A 27,221-nucleotide genomic window follows, 5' to 3' on the forward strand; every position below is an offset into this window, starting at 1 on the left:
GTGAAGCTGCTAAACTGGTCATAACCACTAGATGTCAGTGTTGGGTCTTAAACCGGAACAATTGTATTTATAATTCTGTTTTTCCTGTTTTTTAGGCAATGTTTACAAATTTCAGGCTGGCTCCAGGTTTCATGCAATCCTGTGGCACAAACATTTGGATGATGCGTGTAAAAGTAACCGGCCTCAGGTAAATTAATCCAACTTTGTTTCCTGAAACTCTTGTTTTCAATCCTGAGAAATTCCTCCACCTCGTCCCAAATATGAGTTAAAGTCATATTCTGTTTTGGTTTTTCCTCATATTGTTGTTATCTGGCTTCCGAAATTGTCTGTGGCGCTGCATACATTTCTTATCTTGCGGATAAGGACCGACGCTCACTTCCTTTTTGCTTCAACCTGTACTTGCACAAAGCTGGGACGTGAGTCCTTGTCCTGGAGTGGGTTTCACCCTTTCAGCACTAAGATACTCATTAATAGTAGTGTCAGACAATGATTGTTCTTAGGGAGGGAAATTCTGCATTTTATAACGGGCCACTCTTAAGGGCCTAAGCATTCTGGGACTTGTAGTTTATATTTAAAGGGACACTCGTGGGCTTGTAGATTCCAACATCCTTAGTGCTGATAGTTCGAAGCACAGGGTTGGCTGAACGTCACGCTCATCATACGACCAATGTCAGGTCAGTTCTTCAGATTTAAATGGCTCAGAGGAGACCAGCATTGCCTGCATGGACTTCTGCACACCTCACTCAAAAGCCAGAAACTGCCCGAGCTAAAAGTGACATTTGCAGTTGTTAACAGTAGGGCAGCGGTGGCAACAACATGCAGAGCCATCAATGGGGAAGGGTAGCGAGGGATCTTACCACGTGGCCCCACACTTGTCAAGGTCCCACACACCTGCCAAAAATGTGTTTCTATAGTTTAAACAAGCAGTGGCAATGCCAATGGTCGGGCATTACCAAAAGAGTAATGTTTTTTTCTTCTGTTTATGTTGGCAAACAAATGCAACATGCAAGCAGTGGGAAAACATTTAAAAACTAAAGGAGTGACACACCAGCCCCAGCACTTAAGTGCGCTCTTCAAGTGGCTGTTTTTGTTTTATCATATAAGGCTGACCCATTGCCCCGCGCTGTATGCTGTGGTTAGTGCGAGCAAAATGTGATTGACACCTAAACTGACCAATGGATGCAGAGAGCTGGCACAAAGCCCATAGAGGGAGGCATGCATGGGTCTTTGTTATGATTTGCATAAAAAATAAAAAACATGAAACTAAGAAGAGTGCTAAAGCGGTCTCAAGGCCACATTTAAAAAGACTTAAGGTTTGTTGTATAAAATGTGGGTGGGAAATGGGTGAAAATGACCCTGTGGGCTTCCTAATGCAGGAAGATTTGGGATATGCTGAATAATTTTGAAAGCCCAGGCAATATAGCAAGAGGTGGTCAGGGGCGTGGCTAGGGGTTGGGGGGTGTTTGGGGTGTTACACCTGTCCCCCCAGTATATGTATTTTCTGATTCACTTACTTTTAGGAGGGCATGGTGAGGTCTCTGTTGGATTTCACCGGGAATTGTTCACTACACACAGACAAACATGCACACTCTCTCTCACTCTCTGTTTTAAATGTCTCCAAGGACATTGGTTATTTTACAAACTATTGTGTTTTCTATCACTTTGTGCCCCTACCGATCCACATTCGTCTCCCTTTCCACTGTCCCCTTCAGCCCGTCTCGTGCACCCTGCTTGTCGTATAATGTATTTTAACATCATATGCCATTGTGAGTGTTCGTAAATCTGAACCTCATCACCCCCTCCTCCGCCTCCCCCAGCTCGGAGAACCGCTGCCTGGTTACAGATTTTAAACTGCAGCAGTTATTTATTCTTTGCTTTAATTAAATCAAGAACAAAACGTATTAAAAAAAATCTTATTGACATTTATATCAATAAGAACATCACAGCAATCGTAATTGTACATGGGGAGAGATAGAGAGGAACAACAAAGGCTCTCCGCAGGCCCTGGTACTGTTGGATCTCTCAACAGCATGTGACACGGAAAATAAGGTTAATATGGTAGCGGTGTCTGCAAGACACTGCCATCCATATTACAATGCCTGTGGAGATGTGCCTTTGGAAAGGCATGTGGTCTTTGCCTGTGGATGCCCGTAGCGGGTCCCCTGGATGTTGGTGGCGGGGGTTACCTCTGTTACCCCCCTGTATTTGCATGCAAAAGGTGGCAGGCACGTTATGCATGCAAATGCACAACGTGCATTCCCAGCATTGCTGGGAATAGGGTTTGCCACCGCCACAGTGGCGGTGGCATACTAATGTCAGGTGCGGGACTGTCGCACCCCTTGCAGACGGTCCCACATTCCGTTTCAGTGGCGGGCGGACTTTGTCCCGCCATTGTAATGGAGCCTCAAGTGTCTATCTCCGCATTTAGCACCCTGTTTGACAGGTAAAGTGCTGTGGCTAGGGGCCAAGAGGCTGCACGGTCTATTTCTATGGCAATGTGGGGCTGAAAGGATGTCGGGTGAACCCAGTAGTGTAAGACCTGTGCCTGAGCGCACAGGGCATATAACATCAAGTCTGATGCTCCCATCCCACCCTGATTAAGAGGCAATGTGAGGTAGTCCCAGGATTCTCGTGGCTTTTTTCCAGCCCATACCAGGCATATGAGGTTTGACGCAGGAACTGACTCATGAGGGGAATGGGTATATTAAGGTATAAGTAAAGGAATGTGGGGAGGATGGCCATTTTGGCTATCGTTTTCCGGCCAGCGAGGGACAGTGGCAATCTGGACCATATCATTATTCTATCTTCTAGCCACGTAATGGCGCGTCCATAGTTGGCTTTCCAGAGTTCATCTGAATTACAGCTGAGCCATATACCCAAATACCACACAGGGTCCTCCGGCCATTTCAGAGGATATTCCATAGGGAAAGACTGTACTGTCAGTGAGAGGGAACCAAGCGAATTTGGAACAGTTGATCTGTATGTCTGAGTACCCGTCGAATCGCACAACATCATGCGTTATGGAGCCCAGATCTTTCTGGCCATGCAGACATAAAGTGTGATGATATCTGCATATATTAAGATCACTAGCCCTCTGGCCGTTGTCTGGTTTGCTTGATGCTGTCTAAGTCTCGCTACCAGAGGCTCACTTGCTATGGCGACGAGGATTGGCGAAAAAGGGCATCATTGACGCGTGACTTGGATGATCGGATAACATCACATTAATTCTCACTCGAGCTATTGGAAATGTATACAGGAGTTGTATCTGCCGAATAAAGCATGAACTAAGTCTGAGACGAGGGAAGAGATATGCCCACCCCAAAGAATCAAGCGCCTTTGTTGCGTCGTAATGCAGCGACCGCAGAGAGTTGGGGGTCAAGGTGGTGCATGACCACGAAGATAGTGGGCAGATTTTGGGATGTTAAGCAGCACGGAATGAACCTAGATTTAATTTCTTGTAACAAAGATAGAAGACTTTTTGCAAGTATTTTCGCAAATATGGTATTGTCTACATTAATCAGGGATAGTGGCCTATAAGAATCACCCAGGGAGGCCTGTTTGTCAAGTTTGAGAGGTATCACGATAACAGACTCTCTAAGTGAGGGAGGCCAGAAAACATTATTGGGGGATTCTTCGAACATGGCCGATAGGTGTGGTGCCAGCATGGATACAAATTCTTTGTAGAAGGCAGTGGTTAGGCTGTCTAAACCTGGCGCCTTGTCACCCATTAATCCTTGAGTAATATGCACTATTTCCTCTGTGGTGAAAATCAAGGTAAGCACCTTGGGTTCTGTAGCTACAACCGTTGGTGGTGTATAGTTTGGAATAGAAGGAGGACATTGTGGACAGGATCCCTGCGGGGGTGGACAGGAGATTTGAGTCATCATAAAGCAATTGTACCAGATATGTGGCAGCATTCAGTGTGCGGTGCAGTCCCGCGAGTGTCCGGCACGGGCAGTCTCCCTCACTATAGCGTCACGATGCATATAATTAGTCTCTCGAACAGCCTCCTCTGAAAACTCTGACAATTTATTGCGAATGATGCTAGAGTGGTCATGCAACCGGGCTGGAAGTAGTCCAGGGCACAAGTTCTAAAAAAGAAGTGGGGGGACTGACCTAGTTTGGCTGTATGCAAATGACATCACGGCACGTGACATCATGGCACACGACATCACAGGAATTGTCATCATAGAAAGTGGCATCACAGGAAGTGTTGTCACAGTAAATGGGATCACAAGAAGTGACATCAGATCTAAAGCCCTCACATATATGTTTAGAAGGTCTATCGTGTGTACATTTGAGCGCATTGCAAGGATAATAGCAGAGTGATCTATGGAAGATGATATGTGACTTCTACACCATACTATCCCCCAGTTTTATGTAGCACATCCTGTATATTCATTTACAAACTCCTATAATTAATTGTACATGTAATTTGCCCGTGTTGATGTAAAGCGCTCTGACACCCTGCATTGGGATGAGTAGTGCTATACAAGAAAAAATAGTGGTACTTAAATTATTTCACTGTCTCCTCAGGGGAAGTAATATTTACATGAATGCAATTTGTTTTGTGTAAATGCTGGCATAGACCTACACATCTGTCATTCTTACAGTGCATGCATATCTTGTAAACAGAGACTGAACAAAGTGAAAAGCTGCCTCTCTTAAGTATGTGCGAAGTGCAAACAAGGTGTGAGCCTTTGTTTCCCTTCCGCTTCTTTTTTTCATCAGGTATGAGGCTCCTGGCTGCTCCTAGCCAAGAGACTGAACAAAAGGAGGGCGGATGATACCTCAGATTCGGCCTTTGTTAGGTTATGGGCCCTGTAGGAGTCATAAATAAGAAAACCCTGTCCCCGCCTGCACGTTGTTGCTTCTTGCAGATGGAAAGCAGGCAACCTGCAGGCGCTGCTGAAAGTGTCCCGGTGTTTGGAAATTAGACCGGGACGAGTTCAGTGCATTATTTAGTGGGGCCCAAATTCTTGGCAGGGTGGACGGCGTTCACCCTGTGATAAAAGTGGGTGGACGCCGTCCACCTGCGTGCACCCCCGACTCATGCCCTGAAGTAGTCTATCTCCAAGGCGTGAAGAAAAAACGTAATTTAAACAAATAAAACCCAGCCATGTTCAACACAAGTTGATATGGAGTAGATATGGGAGAGGCAAAGATTTGCATATTTATAATCACTGAAACAATCAGGAAAGATATACATTTTTGTAAAATCAAAGGTCTTGCTTGTCTGATACCAGACCTAATTAAAACTAAGAGCCATAACTAAACTAAGAGCCATAACTAAAATGCCTTCCCACGTTCTTGTAAGTGTATTGACAGGTGCAGCTCTGCTTCTGTAGACGCCGAGTTCTCTCGCCGTTAGCAACAAAAGCATTCCTGCTTTCTAGTGGGGTTTAAGAAAATGTCAAATGGAATTAATGCACTACTGACTGCTCCACATTCTCATCCCCCCTCCAGGAGAGCCAGGAAGGCAGGTGGGCTGGTGAACAGGCGTGCAATACCCATTGGACTCACCGGGCTTCAGCCCCACCAGCCCCCGTCGTGTGTGGCAGCCCGGGATCAGACAGATCCCGGGCACACACAGAGCCCCACTGGAATGTTTCACATGTCTTTAAAAGACCATTTGAATGTTAATTAGGCCTTGCAGTTGTTTCACCTCTTCTAAGAGCCCCTGCAGCCCCACTCTGCCTACTGATTAAAGGGTCAGCCCCCCCCCCCCAAAATTTTTCTTAGTTCCCCCCGAAATTTGGCTCTAGTTGCGCCTCTGGCGGGTGAACAGGTTCACTCACTGTCTAAAGCAAAGCAGCAAATTCATGATTTCAGTTCTGGACTTATAAGTTAAAGTCCCTGGCACAGGACTGAAAGGAAAAATATTTTTTGCAATAAAACTTTATCAAAGCGGCTGTTATGAGTAAAACACATGAGCGGCGAGAAGCGGTCCCTTACAAAGCAGGAAGGACCCATTCTCAACTTCTAAGTACACTACAGAAATGCTCACAGTCCCGCAGAAAAGGTAGGCATCACCAGGCTTGAAGTGGGCTGAAAAAACAGGGGGGTGTAGTCCTTCAAAGGGGCGTGACCAATGCCATTAAGGGCGTGGCTTAAAAACACATAAGCTAAAAATCTGTGCTGAGCATAGTGTGCCGCCCAACTTGTATTTTGCTGTTTCTGTCATTGCAATCCAGATATGTATTACAACAAGTAACATCATACCTACAACAAGTCAGGAATATTGGCTTTGTCAATGGTTGTTAGTTGGATAAGATAAATAAGCAGCAACTAAGGCTTGTATATAGTATTGAAAAAGCCTCCACTTAAAGCCCTGGTGACACCACGACAATGTTGCTGTTCCTGAGTTTCAAAAAGAGAAGGGAAATCCAGAGAGAAAATGACTCTCTTTAAAGGATTTCCCTTTCCCTATGAAAGCTCACGTGGCATGACGTAATGCTGTAACTTCTCCACTAGTGAGCTTGCTGTCACTGCAGTCTGGACCGCCTGTGCCAGGGCACAAAACAGAGCCCGATAGAGACCCGCTTCGAGGCCCCCTTTAAAAAACTGCCGGTGCTCAGCACCGGTGAGACCTGGCCCCATTAAACCCTGAAGGTGCCATCTGAAAAAAATCACAGATTAACTGACAGCGATACATACCAGGGCAGGTATTATTTATGAGTCAGAAACTCTAATGGAAAACCAGTATAAAACTCGGCCAATAGAGGGCGGACTTTGAAAACTTTTGATACTTATTAAGCTTTCGTCACAAGTTCCTTCCAGCGGGTGACTTTGTCAAGCAGTCACAGTGGCCGAGCCATGCGATTATTTACAAATATGAACCTCTGCAATGACAGATTTAACCACACAGTGACTTTTACGAGATTAGTCAGTGGGTGCGTGAACCGCGCAGCGGCCAGCATTGTTTGAACCAATAGTTTCACCACTGCTTCCAGTATTTTCTCTCAAACACGAAAATATAAATACCGCTCTTACAAGAATGAGTAATAAGTGGAGAAATGTACGAGTCGGAACGGTATTTTGATTAATTCCCGAGCTTGTGATAAGGGGAACAGCATGGCCTGTGCGACTTCGGAATGCAAGGCTAGATGCGTGTTGCAAGGATGCGCCGACGTCATGTAAAGGTGCCCTGCAGAACAAAGACCTCTCTGTAGTAGAGAGAATAGCGGAGAAGTTTTTTTAAATTATCAGTTCCTTATTTCCTGATAAGAAGTGGTTTAAAAAAATATATACATTTTCACGGTTACTTCTAATACAAGGTGGCCTTTCATCATGGTTGGATGACGGAACTACGCATGGAGTCACCCCATGGTCATTTCAACGACCGCAACACTACCACGCATGCCATTACAACAGGTATGTACACACACACAACCATATATCCTTACCCATCCTAAAAACTCCTTACCACCCAAAAACCCATGCCCACCCTAAAAATTGCCATTGCCACTCAAAACCCATACCACCCTAAACCAGTGCTTTAAATGGGAAATTAGAAGTGCCAGTACTCACTAATCAGTCTGGGTGGGTAGTTAGGGGTGTGGCTGTGAGCCAGGAATTTAGCAATAGCCACATAATTAAGCTTTAATGCAAATGCGCTGATTGTCGTGTAAAGCGCTTAAATGCCCATGGACCAAATTTGCGCAATTCCAAACTGCCTACTTACATAAGAGACATGGCAAGCATCCGTTTCTATGTCATACGTGCAGAGCCTAATTGTTGGCAGTTTGATATTGCGCAAATTTGGGCCATGGGCATTTAAACGCTTTACATGACAATCAGAACATTTGCATTAAAGCTTACGTTTTTTAACACACTAAGGGAGTTGTCCAGAATCACAGGGTGATGAGCCAATGTCGGGATTCGAACCTGGTTCTTCAGTTCCACTCTCGGCACCTCGGACCATATCCTCATTCTTGTTGCGATGCCATTGAGAACCAGAGGCGCAACTAGGGTAACATTTCAGGGAGTGGGGGGTTAATTCTTCCAGCAACAGGCAGAGTGGAGATGCAGGGACTCTAAGAAGGGGTGAAAAACAACAAAGCCTCATTAAAAAGCAAACGGTCTTTTAAAGATCTGTGAAGTACTCGGGTGCGGCTGTGTGAGTGCCCGGGAAGCTGTCTCGTGGGGGTTGAAGCCCTCTGATCGCAATGGACGTTGAGTGCCTGATGAGAACCTAACACTGCAGGAGCAACCCAGCACAGAAATACACAGGCTGTTGCCAGCCAGAGCAGCATATACACACGCAGCGTCTGGAAGGGTCATTTTCAGTTTTTTGCGTTGCACGTACACGTACTTCAGGGCCTGAGCCCTGCTGCTTCTGGGAGTACCGGTACTCTTCTTGCCTGAAAATAAGTTCCGGTACTCAAGGGGAGAAAACTGAGAAGTGCTGGTACTCAGTACCGGTGAGTACCGGCCCATTTAAAGCACTTCCCTAAACCCTAAAAATGCCCTTGTCCTCCAAAACCTATTCCCACTATATATATATATATATATATATATATATATATATATATATATATATATATATATATATATATATATATATATATATATATATATATATATAACACTTATTTAAATACTTACCTGCACTTACCTTTAAAACTTTTGCCACGCATGTCTTTACCATTCATGCAATTGCAATGAAATTTCTTGTAATGGTATGTGTGGTAAAAGCATATTTGTTGTAAACACATGTGTAGTAATGGCATGTGTGGTAGTGTTGCATGCGTTGTAAAGCCTGTGTGGTAAAGGCATGCGTGGTAGTGTTGCATGCGTTGTAAAGCCTGTGTGGTAAAGGCATGCGTGGTAGTGTTGCATGCGTTGTAAAGCCTGTGTGGTAAAGGCATGCGTGGTAGTGTTGCATGCGTTGTAAAGCCTGTGTGGTAAAGGCATGCGTGGTAGTGTTGCATGCGTTGTAAAGCCTGTGTGGTAAAGGCATGCGTGGGAGTGTTGCATGCGTTGTAAAGCCTGTGTGGTAAAGGCATGCGTGGTAGTGTGCCACGCATGTCTTTACCATTCATGCAATTGCAATGAAATTTCTTGTAATGGTATGTGTGGTAAAAGCATATTTGTTGTAAACACATGTGTAGTAATGGCATGTGTGGTAGTGTTGCATGCGTTGTAAAGCCTGTGTGGTAAAGGCATGCGTGGTAGTGTTGCATGCGTTGTAAAGCCTGTGTGGTAAAGGCATGCGTGGTAGTGTCGCATGCGTTGTAAAGCCTGTGTGGTAAAGGCATGCGGGGATCCGGCTTCCTTGTAAAGGCTGTTACCCATTTGATCACAATTGAAATGCATTGCGTATGAGTTCCACTTCTCGGATCACGAAATGTCTTGACTTAATAAACAAGCATTGGCATAGCCAATAGTTCTCGCCTTTGGGACCTTATAAGTGTTTAGCCATGCAACAGTTGATGTTGTTGCACCAAGGATAATGTGCTGGATAACCAAACACTTATAAGGTCCCAAAGGCGAGACCTATTGGCTTTGCCAATGCTTGTTATACAGGCCATTGTCTGGAGGAGCCCATGGGCACACTGCCAGAATGTCAGAATGGCCAGTTCTGCAACTGACGAGCACTAAACCTCGAAACCCAAACAAGCTTTCTGTGGAGCAGCCCCAAAACTCTGGAACTTTCTACCATCAGGATGGCCAGTTCTGCAACTGACGAGCACTAAACCTCGAAACCCAAACAAGCTTTCAGTGGAGCAGCCCCAAAACTCTGGAACTTTCTACCATCACAGTGAGGAAAGTTCCACCTCTGAGTCTGAACATATCCCAGAATAGACTGAAACCATTTGACAATAGTCAGGCACTATGCTGTACAGTGCATAGCCAGACTGAATGCAAGGCCCTGTGACACTCGCTGCCCACAGGCTGCCAGGAGACGGGCCTTTTGCTTCTGTTGATGGCTTTGTAATTTGGCTCACACTAACTTCTATTGCCACCCCTATCTCGCCAATGGACGATGCTTTGTCTGTGTTTAGTCCAACCCCACTAAGCCGCTGTTCTGCTATTTTCTCTTGCACCATTGAGATGTCCACATTACTGGTTCATGATGTACAGCCCTGCGACGCCTCTGAACCTGCTTCGTACTTTATCAAAAAGATTGCGGATGTTAAAACAAAAAAATTAGATGCCTACATGAACGTAGACACAATCGGAGACAAATGAGAGAGACTCTGAGCTCAGAGACAGTCACAATTAGAGATATCAGAAACTGTAGCAGAGCTCCTCACCGGGCAGGCACCTACATAATAACCAGACAGACATGCACAAAAGCATAAGGATCGAAGCACACACACATGCCTCTGCAACTGAGTCACAGGCACGTACAAGTTCAGATTATCCAACAGTGTAATTTGCGTGAATGTGAACTCAAAGGATTTCCCACAATTCAACTGTGTCCCTGCGAGGAGGGAGACAACGAATACAAGCCCGACTCTACTTCCTGCTACCTGTGTGTGCGGTATACTTTGTGTGACTAAGTGATGTCCCATCCTCTGTCATTTTTGACCATCCAATACTGCAGCAGCACATGTGCAGAGCTGGAGACTTAGTTATCTATACAGAATTACTGCAGCGAAAGGCCCACCGGCCCTGTAGTCTATGTCTTTCCTCAATAATAATAATAATAATACAGAAACTTATTGAGCGCGAACAGCTACCTCTGGGGAGGTGTCCCGGCGCTAACGAGTCCCACAGCAAGAGTAAGTAGTCAGGAGGGGGGCAGAGTTATTGCGTAAAAAGCCAGGTTTTTAGGAGTTTCCTAAAGCTTGCTTCTGACGTGGCAGATTGGATGGCAGGGGGCAGGGTATTCCAGAGTTTCGCCGTGCCGGCCGAAAGGACCTGCCTCCAAGTCTAGCTTTCCTTACGCGCGGTACAATTAGCTTGAGTAGGGAGTTGGAGCGCAGCTCACGTTTTTGGTGGTAGCGGGGGAGTCGGAGTTTCAGATAGTTTGGACACGTGCCTTTTAGCGCTCTAAAAGCCAGGGTTAACACTTTGAACTTAATTCTGCTTGCCACTGGTAGCCAATGCAGCTCGTGCAGATGCGGAGAGATGTGCTGCCTGAAAGGGATCCGTTTTATTAATCTCGCAGCCGCATTCTGCACGATTTGTAGGCGTTGCACCGCATATTTAGGTAGACCAAGATAGAGGCCGTTAGAGTAATCGAGTCGGGAAGTGATTGTTGCATGAACAACCGTTTTCCGGCACTCGACAGGTAGCAGAGGCAGAAATTTCCGCAAATTTTTTAGTTTATGCAGGCAGCCTGCGGTGAGCTGTTGTATATGTGGCAAGAAAGACAAATTCTCATCCCATTTTACTCCTACATTTTTTGCATGGGAGCTGGGAGATGGGGCAGGGCCCATTTCCGTTGGCCACCACAGATCCGCAGGGGGATGTTTGGAGTTTCCAAAGAATAGCACCTCCGTTTTGCTCGCGTTCATTTTGAGTTTGTTGGTATTCATCCATTTGGCCACGTCTTGCAGACAGCCCCTGATTTTGCTGAATGCTGCCTCGGACGTGTCTGTGTATGGGAAGACTAATTGCGTGTCGTCCGCATAGGATATTGCCTTGACCCCCCATTTGGCAATCAAGATGAAAAGCGGGGCCAAATAGACATTAAACAGCAGGGGGCTGAGTGCCGACCCCTGTGGGACGCCACACCAGAGATTTTTTGGTCCAGAAGAGAAGGGGCCCAGGGCCACTTTCTGGGAACAATTAGAGAGGTAGGAGAGTAGCCAGTTGAGGGCTTTGTCTCCAATACCAATGTCCTTAAGTCGGGTTAGCAATCTGCTGTGATCTACAGTATCAAAAGCAGCTGATAGATCCAGGAGCACCAGCATTGCTGATGCCCCTGAATCTAAGGACCATCTGATAGATTCGGCAACCTCAATGAGGGCCGTCTCAGTGCTGAAGCCGGCCCTAAAGCCCGACTGAGTTTCATGTAGGGCGCCGCTGTCTTCAATAAATTTATTAAGCTCAATACCTCTAGGTACCTGCCTCCTGCCCACGGGGGTTGTGGGCGGGAACAGGTCTCTGCACAGGGCAGGGCGGATGAGGGGTGTTCACAGCCCTGCCATCAAAGATGTGTGGGAGTTGCTAAGAGATAGGGAGATGTGGTGACTCTGCCAAGGGGGCGTCCCTAACGAGGAAGTGAGGAGGCTGGTGATGTCTGGGACAGAGCGCCTGCTTTTTTAAAAGTGAAAGTGGGTATGGCACGAGATAATTAAAAAAACATATGGCCCCTGCGTGCCTGTAGACACTGAGGGGGAGGGGTGGAGGGAGTGCGGCTGAGAGCACACACATCGCTTCCCTTGCGGGAGTACCATCCGTTTGCAAGTTAATTACAAACAGATGTCGCCAGAGCTCGCTCCCGCAAGGGAATCGCCAATCATGCAAGTGTTGCCATTGAAAGCAGTGCAAAGCGTGCAAATTTTTGAGTGAAAAAGCGAATCGATTCTAAGAGGTCCACTCCTATGCAGCGCATGCACGCTGCGTAGGCGAGACCTAAAACAAAATGCACTAGAAACCCTGAGCGTGTTGTCACCTTTCTCTTAATAAACGCACAATTCAGCAGGTGTAGCTTTGTTTGAAGCTAAGGCCGGATGCAACCGCTAACAAGCACAACACACGTGCTGCTCGCCCAGAGAGCGCCACAGACGCCTCTCAGGTAATAAACCCCCAACCAGGAATTAGAGGGAAGAACAACCGGAGTTTATTCAGCAAAACAGAGGAGCCCACTGAATCAAGACCCTCCACACGAAAGTCCCGGAGTAACTGACCGGAGGTACCTTTGCATGGAATCTGTCATGAAGAAAGGTTTCAGAATGCCCGACAACTAACATTCTCTAAATGACATCTCTAACTTTCCACCAACAGTGTATGAGTATGTAACACTCTCTGGTGTCGCGAACCATAAGGATCGCACATGTTTCCCTCCATAATAGAAAAGAGCCCACTGTTCTCTCTTACGCCTGATGCTGCCCAGCACCTCCCAGAAGGACACAGTGGTCCCACAGGCTGGCACCGAAAGGGACTACTTTGAAGGAGGAAGTGCACTTTGTGCAAAGGAATAAAATCACTTTCACTCACAGTGAGGGTAGTCGATGACTGAAGTGCCCTGACCCATTGTCCATGTTGTATGCAGTGGTGGGCAGAAGCTAAATGTGAAAGACCATGAAATAGACCAATGGGTGATGTTTGTCTGCCTGAAGGCCCATATGTGTATTTTGCATTAAAGATATGTTTTTTTATAAAAACAAAAGGTCTTGGCTAGAACCTGACCTAAACAAGCATATGCAATCCAATGGGTTTCACATTTACGATCCTTTGAGCTATTGGCACTGTAAATGTAAATAGCTGAAATTCTCTGAGGCTCGACCTAAAAAGCAGGCCCACTTTGCCAAATTATAGTGAAACAACAAACAACTAAGGCCACTAGTCGTTGCCAGGTGCTGCAGCTGCCTCGTAAAGGAACACTGTCACATCACAACTAAAGGTTGTGATGTGACTGGCAACATACAGTAGGAAAGTGAGAACAACCAGTTACACCCACAACTGCTTTTGATAGGAACCCGTTACGCATAAACGGAGACACAAAACGAAGGGTACTTGTCTACTCATGCACGCAACAACACTCTAACAGCATTCCTATCTCAATGGTGGTAAAGAGAGAAGTCCAAGTTATGACAAGGTGTGCAGAGTTTATCTGGAAGGAACAGCAGGCTTACTTGCCATTCAAGTTGTATATACCCTCCAACTATGGCCCTAAAAACGATGACGGTCAGTCGGACAATGAATTGGCTCTCCCGCCCACCCTATTACGAAGAGACCACCAGCACAGCGGTTGGAAAGTCCTTTTTAGGTTTCGCCTGCACAGCGCTTGCACTGTGCTTGAGAAATCTAATGTTTTTAATACAAACTTAAAAGAAACTTACAACCAGCCTCCTCTCTTTCCTGTTTTCTCATTGGTTCCTGTGTGTGCCGCTTACTTTTCCTCCATTATTATTGGCTGTATCATATTTTCCTGCATTTACCAGTGCTTGTTTCTCTTCTGCTTCTCTTATCAGTTTCGCCCCACCGAAATGCTGGTAACATCTGCCTTGGTGGAACTATATTTTCATAAAGTTTTGCCTTTTACTTTAGCAGCATATTTATAGAACAATTTATGGCCCAGAAAGATTAAGTGGGTTGCACTGAATCCCAGGATGTTGCGCGGCCCCGCAGAGACTCGAACCGGGATCCCCAACTCTCGAGTCAGCAGCCCTTGCTTCTGCACCACATCCTTTCCACTCCTGTGTAATCTTTCAGGGAGCTCTTTCCTTCTGCAGGAAGATGATTGACGAAAACAGCTCTTTATTCTTGACATAGGCGAAACCAATGCATTACCACTGCTTGTTTCTAATGCAGAATGGGCTGCCACCCAAAGACAGGGCAGCAGCATATCCATGCGCTGTGTGACAGGCACCATGTGGTGCATGGCACACCGTGCATGGATGTAAGGGGGAGGGGCACTACATGTGCCACCAGGGCCACTTAGCAGAGGCCCACAGGGGGCATGGGCCCTGCATGGGGAGCCCCAAAGTGAGTTCCCGACAGCCTTTTCATGGCATTCGAACCACCATGAAAAGGCTGTCTGAAAGGGACATCCTAATCCCTACGGGCACTGCCTCCATTGAAGGAATAGGATTCCAACCGCTGCCCCGACCGGATAATGGATCATGTGGGAGGTGGATACCTTCCCCTCCGACTACTGCGCTCCGACTGCCTGTATTGTATTTCGGCAGTCAGACTGATGGCCTGTATGTCGGTGGCACCGCCACTACCGGCCTCTCAGTGGCGATCCCACCAACTTCGTAATTAGGCCCTAAAAATCAGCCGATGTCCAACGCTGGTCACTCATAGCCCAATCAGAAGAAGAGTAGTCTCCTATAAAACAAAGAAAATTAAGTGGAGTGACTTCCATCTCTATCAGATGTTGGCATTCTGCTGAGGAGCACAGCAGCAATCATGTGGCACACCTTTCAGGGCAGTTGAGGCACTCATCTTCCTGACCTAGTACACATACCAGATCTGAAAGAATGGTTGTATGTCAGTACAACGCATGCTTTTACCCCGCATGCCATTATAACGCAGGGATTACAACGCAAGTCGTAGTGGAATAGTTTAATTTTCAATTCCAACTCCAGTCCCCGTGGATAGTAGGGAAGGTGTTGGATAGAAAATTAAACTATTTCCTATCCAACAGCGCCCTCCAGCAAAAGTCGTTGTAACGAGTTTCGTTGTAATCCCCGCGTTGTAATGGTAGTGCGGGGTAATAGTTTCGTCGTAAAGGATGTTCCCCGAAAGAATGATGAAATGATGCGTGGAGGGTAGCAGGTCCCAGAATATTGCATTACTCATTTGTTCCAGTCAATTCTTCCTGGTCCATTTATGGTAAGTATTTAGGGGCATGTTACTTTAAACTGAAAAGCACCACACTTCAAAATAGAGAAACGGTATAAATATAAAAGTGAAGTTATAACATGCATACTAAAGCAGAGAGGCAAAAATATATTTGTATGGCAGAAGGCCGAGTGGTTTATGGATTTATTCAGACCCCCAAAATCGCAATATAAGACCATACTAGACCATTTTCCAGCCTTGTATTTTTGATATTGCAGGTTGATATGGTCGGACATAGCTTGAAAATAGTTTTCATCAAACTACAGATAACAATGGGCACTTATTAGAATTAGAATGTTTAGGTTTTCTTTACCTTTCATGAATAAGATGTTGATAATGCAAAGCACAATGGTGAGGGCCAGGGAATTTATTTGATTCTGTGGTTGCAGTTTTTACTGCATAATTATGAATTTACAGCATTTGTAGCAACTACTTTGCCATATAATTTGCCACATAATTTGTGTTGCACCACTGTGTAGCTATGATTCAAATACTCTTTCCATTGAAAATATTTTTTTAATTTGCCTGTAGTGTTATTTTGGTCAGACAGCTGTGAAGCAGTATTCCAATTGTTGTGCAGATCCTGGCAAAGGGAAAAACATTAAGGGGTGAGGAAAAAAAGCATATTCCCATTTGAGCTTCCAGAGGAAACGTCACTCACTCCTACAGTCGAAAGCATTGAACAGATTTACACCAAACCTGCCAAGAAAATAGAACTTTCCCCAGAAAGCAGCTTTCATTGACAATGTAAAACTGTTCAGTAGTTTTTGTCATTTTGAAAAGTTGATGAGGAGGTTTTGAAGCATTAGCACTATTGTATGCCTCTGCCATTTGAGACTTACAAAAAACTTTTGAGCCCGGGATTTTAAAGAAAAAAAACTGATTGGATGGAAGGGTAAACAGCCTTTACACCGCGGTCAAAACACTGCGGTGCCATTACGACGCGTCTTTTACGACGCAAGTCGTTACCACAACTAGCGCTGGAGGGCGCTCTAGACTAAGGAATAGTAGATTTACTATTCCAACACCTTACCTACTGTACGTAGGCTGGAGTTGGAATAGTAAATCTTACTATTCCTAAGTCCAGCACCCTACAGCGCAAGTTGTGGTAAAGACTTGCGTTGTAAAAGATGCGTTGTGATGTACCGCAATGTTTTGGATCGCGTTGTAACATCATACAACCGGATGGAAGAAGCTTTATTCCTGTCGTCCCTCTCAGAAAAGAGGTACCAGAATTGTGGATTTGAGAGATCTGATTGGCTTCCTCTCTTGCGTAAGCCATTACACGACTTGTAGCATACTCCATTAATGGAGCAGGCTAAGGATACCCTGACCCTCCTCATCCCCCCGCCACATTTGAGGGACCCTCAAATGGCCCCCCTCCCCACCGGTCAAAAGTAAAAATATAAAGCAGCAAAAAGTTGGAGGGGTTTGCAAGGCAAGTCAGAATTCTGACTGATGACTACCCAACACTTAAAATGGTGGCTGGTGAGCGGGGTATGTGTCTGAGTACTGCAGTCGCGGGCCGCCATTTTAGAAGTCTGATTCACGAGTTGCAAATGTTACTCACGAATCCTAATGCAAGCTTTAGAGAGTGAAGCTTGTGCCAGATCGCAAATCTTAATTAGGAATTGCAAATTTGGGGGAAATAGTAATAAAAAGAGAAAGCTCTGGCCAAGGGACAAGCCCTGGGGGCGAACACTTGGACATTGGCAAGTGGCCAGAGCCTGGGCTCAACCCCGTGCATATGGCCACAGGCCTTGTGCCGCAGGGGTGGGCACAAATGACGAGAGTGGGCATAGGGTTAGACCCAGCAACCATCCCCCACTGCACATGGCCGAAGTCCATTGCGCAGTGGACGGTTGGCTCACATGGCACGTTGGACGCTCAAACGACGCTACACATGACCAATGTGGGGGCTATTAATTAAATACATCTTTAAAAAAATAATAATGTTCTCTGAAAAACGATGTTAAAAATTAAGTTAGGATTCTTACTCAAACATGTTGCACTGCTAAAATATTTATCAACACACATACAACACACGCCAAAACTCTCGCTGTCTTCCATACTCAAAACACCAATTTGCCAACAACACAGAATACTACATTTATCAGGCGAGTAATATAGCAGGTGCCACACGTTATTGTGGCTGTTGTGTGTGCACCGATAATGATAAGTGGCCAATTTCAGTGGTTTTACATATTTCAGCAAGAACCGTTTTTCTGTGTGTGTGTTTCTGTTTGTATTTACTGGTGGTTAGCTTTGGTTATAACACGTGTATAAAAATCTTAACAATTTCCACACAAATTGTTAAAGTGAGTTATAGATACATATAAAATCTGAAAAACACTGAAATTTGTTGTGGTCCGGAGTAGCACCCCAGGTGTAATTCTTATGACCTCATACTTGACGAAAAAAATGCAATTGCAAATAGTGTCATTCATTTCACAGATTAGATTTCACATTATCCTTACCACTTTGACAGAGGCTGTTATCAGGGGCGGCCTTAGGCATGTGCAAGCTGTGGATTTGGTGGTGGCCCCCGGCAGGGATTTGGCAGCCTCCGGCACAGTTCCACTTCTAAACACCTTCCTGAGCTCCAGGGGGGGGGGGGAGGGGGGGGTGCCCCGACCGGACCCCCTCTTCCGGGGCCCCCTACCTAAGCTCCCTGTCCAGGGCCTCCATGAGCCTAGAGCCCCCCTGCTGTTATGAATGTATTCATTGGTGTGACTGTTCTCGTTTAATTACATTTTACTCATTACATCTTGTTATTATTGGTAAGTTTTGCATTAGTGTGCCAGCTATGGTTTGCATGGTTGTTGTCCAAGCTATGGATAATAATCCTAAACATGACTTTCCAATTTCAGTTATCTTAATTTGTAACCATAACTGCATTATCACTGTGTTCTTAATACATTTAAAATGTTTAGAGATGTTGGATCGTGCACCAAGTGTCAACAGTTCCCTGCACACAACCATCCATGAGCAGCCAACCCCCAACTGCACATGGCCTTCTGCTGTGCACAGTGGCAGGTGGCCACATGGCCGCACCTGCAGGCTGGCTCTGTGCCCAACCCTCTGTGAGCAGTCAAACTCCAGTGCATGTGACCATGTCCGCAGAACAGAAACCGGCCCTGGCAAACTGCTCAGCCGCCCCCCTGGGGGTGAGGGGGAGTGCAGCGTAGCCGTTTGCGAGGGCCGTTTTAGGCCGAATTTGTTACGGGGTCTGATATTGCCAACCCCCGGTAACAAAAACGGCCACCAGGGGCCCAAAACTGTCTTGCTCCCTAGTGCCTACCGGGGAAACGCCCGGTGCCCCCTCCGGCCCTGCATGTGACGTTTGCTGGTGCATAGCGCAACTCTTGGCTTTCAGCCAGACCCAGCGCACAACCTGCCCCAGAGGAGGAACACATCCACACACAGATGTGGTGGTTAGTGCAGGTAGCCAGGCCCTGCATCCAACCCACAACTTGTGGCCTACCCCCAATGCACAGGACCTTCAGTTGTGTGCAGCCGGGGTTGACCACATGCCCCCACCACACTAGTAGCACCCAACCTTAACTGCGCCTGACAATATTTACAAGTGGCAGTGGTGGAAAAACTGGTAGCACATCTATTCCCCATGTGCATCTAATATGAACATACAAGTCTCGGCGCCCCTCGAGGTTAAGATGATTGCACCCCACTGCCTAAGGTGCCAAAACACTGAAGCCCAATTGGACCCAGTGACAACAGTAATCAGACAGAGATAAACCTCGGCACTGCTATTCAAGTTTACGTTGATTCATGCAATTAATCGCGTAAAGCAATTCAAAGTACCAGCAGGACATCAGTAGCGTTCTTGCCGTATCAATTTAATAAGAATATAAGCCGGGGAATGCTGCCCTGCAACATGAATTATGCAAGTTAAGGCGGTCTAAACAGGTATAATTTTGTCTTTTCTGAAACATGGGCTGTTAACTCTCAGCTTTGCAAACAAAACAGGTGATGGACCGAATGTGGATCAATGTCACACATTCATGCCCAGACGTGGGTCCCAGGCACTCCACACCACTTGGAGTCAAGCTAGCCGGGCTGATGAGAGGTGTTACCTCGAAACCGGTCCGGTCCTCGGATGCTTGATTCCGTTCTGGGAAGGACATGGCTTTTGTAGTTCGGACTGGACTGTTCCCATGGGGCAACAGGGTCAGAGCTGATTTGCATATCGCCATTGTCTAACCCAGGGTGGTGTGGAGTGCAAAAAAACGATGGATTTGGGCCCAGATCTTTTGACTGGGGGAGTGTGTGACATTGATCCACATTCAGTCCATCACTTGTTGTTTTTGCAATTGCCGCCCTAAGTGCGCTGGGGATGCCCAGACGTGGGTCCCAGGCACTCCACACCACTTGGAGTCAAGCTAGCCGGGCTGATGAGAGGTGTTACCTCGAAACCGGTCCGGTCCTCGGATGCTTGATTCCGTTCTGGGAAGGACATGGTTTTTGTAGTTCGGACTGGACTGTTCCCATGGGGCAACAGGGTCAGAGCTGATTTGCATATCGCCATTGTCTAACCCAGGGTGGTGTGGAGTGCAAAAAAACGATGGATTTGGGCCCAGATCTTTTGACTGGGGGAGTGTGTGACATTGATCCACATTCAGTCCATCACTTGTTGTTTTTGCAATTGCCGCCCTAAGTGCGCTGGGGATGCCCAGACGTGGGTCCCAGGCACTCCACACCACTTGGAGTCAAGCTAGCCGGCCTGATGAGAGGTGTTACCTCGAAACCGGTCCGGTCCTCGGATGCTTGATTCCGTTCTGGGAAGGACATGGCTTTTGTAGTTCGGACTGGACTGTTCCCATGGGGCAACAGGGTCAGAGCTGATTTGCATATCGCCATTGTCTAACCCAGGGTGGTGTGGAGTGCAAAAAAACGATGGATTTGGGCCCAGATCTTTTGACTGGGGGAGTGTGTGACATTGATCCACATTCAGTCCATCACTTGTTGTTTTTGCAATTGCCGCCCTAAGTGCGCTGGGGATGCCCAGACGTGGGTCCCAGGCACTCCACACCACTTGGAGTCAAGCTAGCCGGGCTGATGAGAGGTGTTACCTCGAAACCGGTCCGGTCCTCGGATGCTTGATTCCGTTCTGGGAAGGACATGGCTTTTGTAGTTCGGACTGGACTGTTCCCATGGGGCAACAGGGTCAGAGCTGATTTGCATATCGCCATTGTCTAACCCAGGGTGGTGTGGAGTGCAAAAAAACGATGGATTTGGGCCCAGATCTTTTGACTGGGGGAGTGTGTGACATTGATCCACATTCAGTCCATCACTTGTTGTTTTTGCAATTGCCGCCCTAAGTGCGCTGGGGATGCCCAGACGTGGGTCCCAGGCACTCCACACCACTTGGAGTCAAGCTAGCCGGGCTGATGAGAGGTGTTACCTCGAAACCGGTCCGGTCCTCGGATGCTTGATTCCGTTCTGGGAAGGACATGGCTTTTGTAGTTCGGACTGGACTGTTCCCATGGGGCAACAGGGTCAGAGCTGATTTGCATATCGCCATTGTCTAACCCAGGGTGGTGTGGAGTGCAAAAAAACGATGGATTTGGGCCCAGATCTTTTGACTGGGGGAGTGTGTGACATTGATCCACATTCAGTCCATCACTTGTTGTTTTTGCGTTAACTCTCAGCTTGTCCTGTTTAACTTCTCAAATGTAAACTCAGAACTACATGAAACCACCACAAACTGATGTACTATAAACTCCGCTTCAGAACAACCAAACCATGTAAGAGGAGAGAGTGATGCAAGGATCCTTATCGCGAGAGACGTGAATAGCGGGACCCTTCAAGCTAGCCTCCGTGGTTTACTTACAGCCCATTCTTGCAAAAACACATGCATCACGGCCTATGAGGGACATGCTGTTTTATGAGTGATTTGATATCCCTGTGCACTCAAGTTTGTCTATGTTTTATTTCGTATTTTTAAAGAAGTTTCTTAGATAAATGCTGTTTTAGCCATCCCCTCACTGTGATGGAACCCTTTGAAGGAAATGCACTGGCAGAAACCATGCAGGCCCCTTGGAACTAGTTACCAATATCACTGTTCCAATAGATAGCAACTGTCTCATTGAACCTGAAGGAACCTCAGACCACACCACTTATGCCTCTACCCATGTAATGTAATGATGATACTTGTAAAGCGCACTGTTACCCCATCTCGGGTTGTCCTGGCGCTGAAGGCCGCTGGGGAACCCGTCCTGGCTTTCCCTGTGACATGGTCCCTTCTGGGTATCTCCAAGGTGAAACCAGGCATCCCCGGCGTTTGTGGGGGGCCGTTGTGGAGATGAGGCAAGCTAATGCCCAGAGTTGCCGAGTGTGATCCCTGGTTAGAGTAGGCACCAAGGCGAGAATTAGCAAGTCCGTTTTGACCCTGGTCCACGACCCTGCCGCGTCGGGAATTGAACCCTGGTCCAGGCCGTTCTCTGCTTCCGGGTCTGCCGCCTCTAACCAGTGAGCCACACCACTCCACACTAGTGGACTGTCTAGTATGCATTCTGCATTCACAGGGCTTTAGCTGTCCTCAAAGAGCGGCGCTGCCTCAGTTGTTCAACAGTTTCTGTTTGTATTGTGTTTACTTCGCAAGATGTTCAACCGATTATTAAACCTGCACCTTTTGCCTACAAGATGTTGAACCCAGGTACCTAGCGTTGATAATTCTGCACATAAAGTAATTTATTCAATTCAGTGAACGATGTGTTGCCTTGATCAAGGCAAAGCTTCGCGAGTTAGATGGACACATCTGAAATACCCCTTTAAATCCCTTTGTTACCTAAGCTCTATTTCTTTTGTTTATTGAGTACATATCATACAATGACCATGTTGACCACCAACCCTGGATCACCTATTGTTGGACAGTCCCATGGTGTACACTGAGGTGGCACCTCAGTGTCCCTGTCCCCCTTTTATGCTGGTTACCTCTTAACCACAAGGCTGCCATCCCTCTGACCTTCAACCTCAGGAAGTGACTGCTTGAATTGAAGCATGATACAAAAAGTAGTTCATAAATCAATTCTACTTATGTGCATGCATAAGGTCAGTTCGTGGTTGCATAAATTCAGAGAAATTATGTAGATAATAGATGTGCAACAACCATATCAATTTCAAACAGCCCGTATTTATTAAACACAGATTTTAGAATAACAAGTAGTAGGTATCTTACTGAATTAAAAAAAAGTTAAGGGACAGAAGAAAAGGTTGCTCAAAAGGAACGTGCAATAGGGGTGCTCTAAAGTGAAAAGAATAAAGAGGGAGAAAGATTCCCACGGAAGATCATAAGGCAAAGTTTTGTACAAATCAAATCGGACTGATAATGAATATCCTGGCCAATGATAGTTGATTATGCAGTTACTTTATTCCACATGATTCTTAAAGTTCTTAAAGTATAGCGAAATGTATCATTCTTAGCACAATGGAAGAAAAGGCTTATGGTCCAGGCCTGCGGGGGGTAGGCGTCGATGTTTCGACCCGACTCATGGCACAGAGGGAAACTTGGGCCTCAGCTTGTGGGTCTTCTTCATGACAGGGATGGGGGCAACCTGTTCATAGAGTATTCGTTCCCGAGGGTTTGAATTGATGTATGGACTGAGCTCATTGCTCAGTTTGAGCCAGTCTTCGGGCTCTGCACTTATGGCAATCTACCACATGAACCCAATGTGTATCTAGTTTTAGGAGAGCGCATCAAGAGTGTTTAAGGTTTACTATATGTTATCATAAATAATGCCAGTTTGCCTCGCCCTTTGTTACAGCTTTCGGCATCCTGGGATAGTCCTAAATGCCACACTCCTGGGGGTGTGATTTCAAGTAGCGGCGTTGGTGCTGGCATTTGGCAGCACTGGCAGGAGCAATAAGTGGTGCAAGCGGCAACGCCTCCTGAAAGACGCCCTGCACACACTGCTCATCGCCAAAGAGGCCCGGCCCTGGAGGATGACCCCTTATAAGACCACCTGGTCTTACTTCTCCCCTCCTGACGCCTAGGGCAATAAAATAGAGTGGTGACCAACCCTCTCCCTGTACGGTGTCCCCGTGTGTTCAGCTCACACCCTTGCAGGGGAGCAACACTAGGATGCTGTCCCCTCTATGTCGCTCTGCGTGCCACGTCGCCAGCTGCAATGTGTGGTGCAAGCTGCAGTGGCCTCCTGAGGAGAGCCCTGGCACTTATTGTTTTACAAATTAAGCATTGGTAGTGTCCTCTTCTCTGCCTACTAAGTCTTTAGCCACATATGTTTCATGTACCCTGGCATGTGTTCAGCTTCTTCTCCCGCATCTTCTGTTATTCCAAGCTGCATGTACCTTCTGCTGCTTTCATGTCCTGTCAGCCCTGTTACTGTCAGTCGGAGTCCTGCTGTCAATATGATAACTTTAACTTTCTTTCTCTCTAGTTTTATCTTTTTCAGATTTTTAAGTCTCGCCTACGGCAAAAAGACCTTTAGCTATTGGTACAGCTTTTGAGCCAAAAACGTGCATGCGTTCCATTGACTTCAATGGCAATGTGGGCACGAGTGGCGAATCACTTGTGGGAGCGAGCGGCTGGCGCCATATGTTATCAATTATCTCGGGACCAGCCTCTGGCTCCCGCAAGTGAATCGCGCAGGCCCCCTCCTCTCTCCCCCCCCCCGCCATGCGAGGTGCGGGCGCTTGTGCTTGTGCTTGTTGTACTGCTCAACGTCGTGAAACACAGTTATCTCTCAGACCAATAAAGAAACATAAAACATTAGATGAGACCGACATCATAGCCGCTCCTCCCTCCCCTTCCCCCATCCCAAAGCAAACTACCCGTAGTTGCAAACTTCATGGGCTTCCCGAGGTGGAGGGCAAAGTTGGCCACGTCGAGCATATGAGCTCTGCTTGCTCCCCTGCCCCTCGGTGCGGCCACGTCGCCCCGGAGTCTCCGCGGCTGCCGCTGGCATGAAGGAGCCCCAGCCCTCTCAGCTGCTGCAGGGCACCTCTCTGCAAAAGGCATGCCCCCCGCTGGTGCTCTTCTGTGCCCTGCACCTCAGTGTCACCCTGGTGAATTTCCTGGTTGGCAGCAAGCGGGTATCTTTTGGTTCTTCGTCGATGTTCACGGGTGGGGCCCACCAAAATGCCACGCTATCCCCGGCCTCGGGAGCTAGCCGGCCGTCCGAGGACCCAGGCAGGGGCAGCAGGATGGATGGGAGCAACGGGGTTCTGGTAGAGGGTACCGCGATACTGTGGCTGCCGCAGAGCACCGAGCGCGCCACCTTGAGTACACCGCCAACCCAGAAGGATCACAGGGTTCCCGCGCTGGCCACTGCCCCTCAGATAGACTGCCTGGAAATGCCACCCCAGCTCAGTAAGCGACTGGAAGAACTCTCTCTGTCCTCCTTTTCTGACATGTTTAATTAACTGTTAATGCTTTCTGTGTTTCCCTACCCTTTAAGTTGAGCTCTACAGTTATTCAGATTTTAAGTCCCAAAATCGAAACATGATTTCTTTCAGTGTTTGTGGACACAGGACAATAGTCACTCCGTACCTTTCAACACAAATAATCTCAATGTCAAAGAGGCCTTTTTGCAGATATGGCAGGTTGAAGGGTAAGTTACGTAACCCTTCATCTGATGCTAATGCTCGTCAAAAAGCGGCGTCTTTGCCCAAGAATTGTGGGTAGTGGAAGTTGTGATGGTGGAGCAGGGAGATAAGTACACTCGGGCCTTCAGTTACCTTTTCGAGCGAAATAGCCTTCTTTTCATTTTGGAAATCAAGTTGCATCGCTTTGTAAATCTAAAGGTTTTAATCCATTAAATTTGTGTATATATATATATATATATATCTATATCTATACTACTATTATAAAGAGAGAACTGTGTCCTTTGAGCCAGGTAAACTCGAAAAGTATGCCACCAATCAAAACACCCAAGACATCTTTGAAAACTCAGGGCAAGCAGAAGGACATAGGCTATTAAAAATAAAAAATATACGTTGTTTAAAAAATGTAGAAAGAAAAATAAAGTAGTCCCTTGCAAGTAGCGCCGGCCGCGACGTCTGCATGATGACATAATTTGCGCTCCCAACACTTCCTGAACACTTCCTGAAATGGCGGCGAAGATCGCGACCTGCTGGGAGGACTGCCGCGGCCCTGCTTGCTGCTGGGCGAAGTGGCGGCCTGTGCGGGTAGGGCGCCTGGATCGGGACCGGCAGCTGAGGTAAGGATCAGGCTCTCCGGGACACGGGCGGGAGGGGGCCGGGCCAGACCGGGGCGGGTGGCTGAAGGGGGCCGGGCCTGGAGGGGGCCGGGCCGGGAGGGGGCCGGGCCGGGCCAGGGCTGGAGGGGAAGGGGTCGGGAGGTTGGCCCTAAACAACGGCGGCTGAGGTAAGGCGCAGGGTCCAAGACACGTACAATGTCGTGGCGGGCGGGGGCCGGGGCGGGAGTGCACACAAGCCTCAAATGCTGCCCCCAGGCAACGCAGGGGCGGGCTGCTAGTATATATATATATCGCTTTTTTGCACCCTGCAGGCGCGGCACACTTCGCGCGGGTGCTTTCAAATGCGGCGGTGCTCTGCAATAATTATCCAAGCTCACAGACTCCTCTTGCCACTCTCAAAGAAGTCATAAGCACTCACAGGGAATGGTGTCAGCAGCACAGTTTATTCCAGCAGGTAAAACAAACGCGTTTCGGATCTAGTCCCTCGTCAGTGTTAATTACACATTGAATAGTGAGGCGCCATATTATATACACATAAGCCATCACGTCACGGTGAAAACAAAGGAGGGGATGAGCGCCGGCAAGGTCACGGGCGCCATCTTTGCATAACAAGATTGTCGACATTGTTCTTTAAATAACCACAGCTTTCATGAGAGGTAAAAGGCAATATAAACATATTTGTGCCTACTTGTAATTCCTCCCCCATGCTGTTTGAAGTAATATTGCTGTGGATCATCGTTTAGCAACCTCAAAATCGAGGTTGCTCAATCCCTCCCTCATTGTTTTTACCTGTTATGTAGCTGTGTATCAGCTTTTTCACTGAAATTTAAGAAAGTCTTATTGTCACAAATGTCCAAGCTGCAAGCAAAATGCAAGAAACAAAATATAGAAAATCAGATAGTTCATCTAGATACATCAATGTATGCAAAAATTCATAAAATACATCAATATAGATTGAAATTCATCAGACGCTACCTAGAGCCCTAGGTGTACTGTCATTTCTTCCCCGGTATTCAACCCATTGGGGATTTTTGTCTGCAAAACAATTATGTATCTAGACTCCAGTCTACGAAGTCTAGACACTCTGTCCCCTCCTCTCACATGTATTGGAACACAATCAATGGCAAAGAATGGTAAACGGTTCTATCAATTTTATGTTTTATAGCAAAGTGGCGGGCCACTGGGTAATTGAAATCCTTTTTAGTTATTGCTCGCATGTGTTCTAAAGTTCTAAGCTTGACATTATTTATCGTGCTCCCTACACACATAAGTCCACAAGGGCATTTTAAGCAGTAGACAGCGCCGGTGGTATGATAGTTTAAGAATTTAGTTATCACTCTTCCTTTCTTCAGCCCCTTTACATTATAGGATAACACCCTTTTGCTGAAGGCACAGGCTTTACATTTCTCACAAGGGAAAAAACCTCTAATTTCTTTTAAAGTGCCTTGCTTTGGTGAAATTATGTCCAGATGACTATGTACTAGGCTATCTCGTAAAGAGTGTGCTTTCCTAAATGTAATCATTGGAAATGATGGAATATCCGGGCCGATGACT

The 27,221-nt window shown here is 46.9% G+C and overlaps 1 protein-coding gene across 1 annotated transcript in view; it reads left to right on the forward strand.

Annotated features, from left to right (window-relative positions):
* RALGPS1 (Ral GEF with PH domain and SH3 binding motif 1) overlaps positions 1 to 27,221 on the forward strand; it is a 1,949,641-nt gene that overhangs the window by 1,882,384 nt on the left and 40,036 nt on the right. Inside the window, exon 21 of the mRNA XM_086924714.1 lies at positions 96 to 187. Within this exon, the coding sequence (XP_086780840.1) occupies positions 96 to 187 (92 nt within the window). The remainder of the gene's footprint in view (positions 1 to 95; positions 188 to 27,221) is intronic.

The sequence above is a fragment of the Lissotriton vulgaris genome, chromosome 5 (genome assembly GCF_964263255.1).
Source record: "Lissotriton vulgaris chromosome 5, aLisVul1.2, whole genome shotgun sequence".
Lineage (NCBI taxonomy): Eukaryota > Metazoa > Chordata > Amphibia > Caudata > Salamandridae > Lissotriton > Lissotriton vulgaris.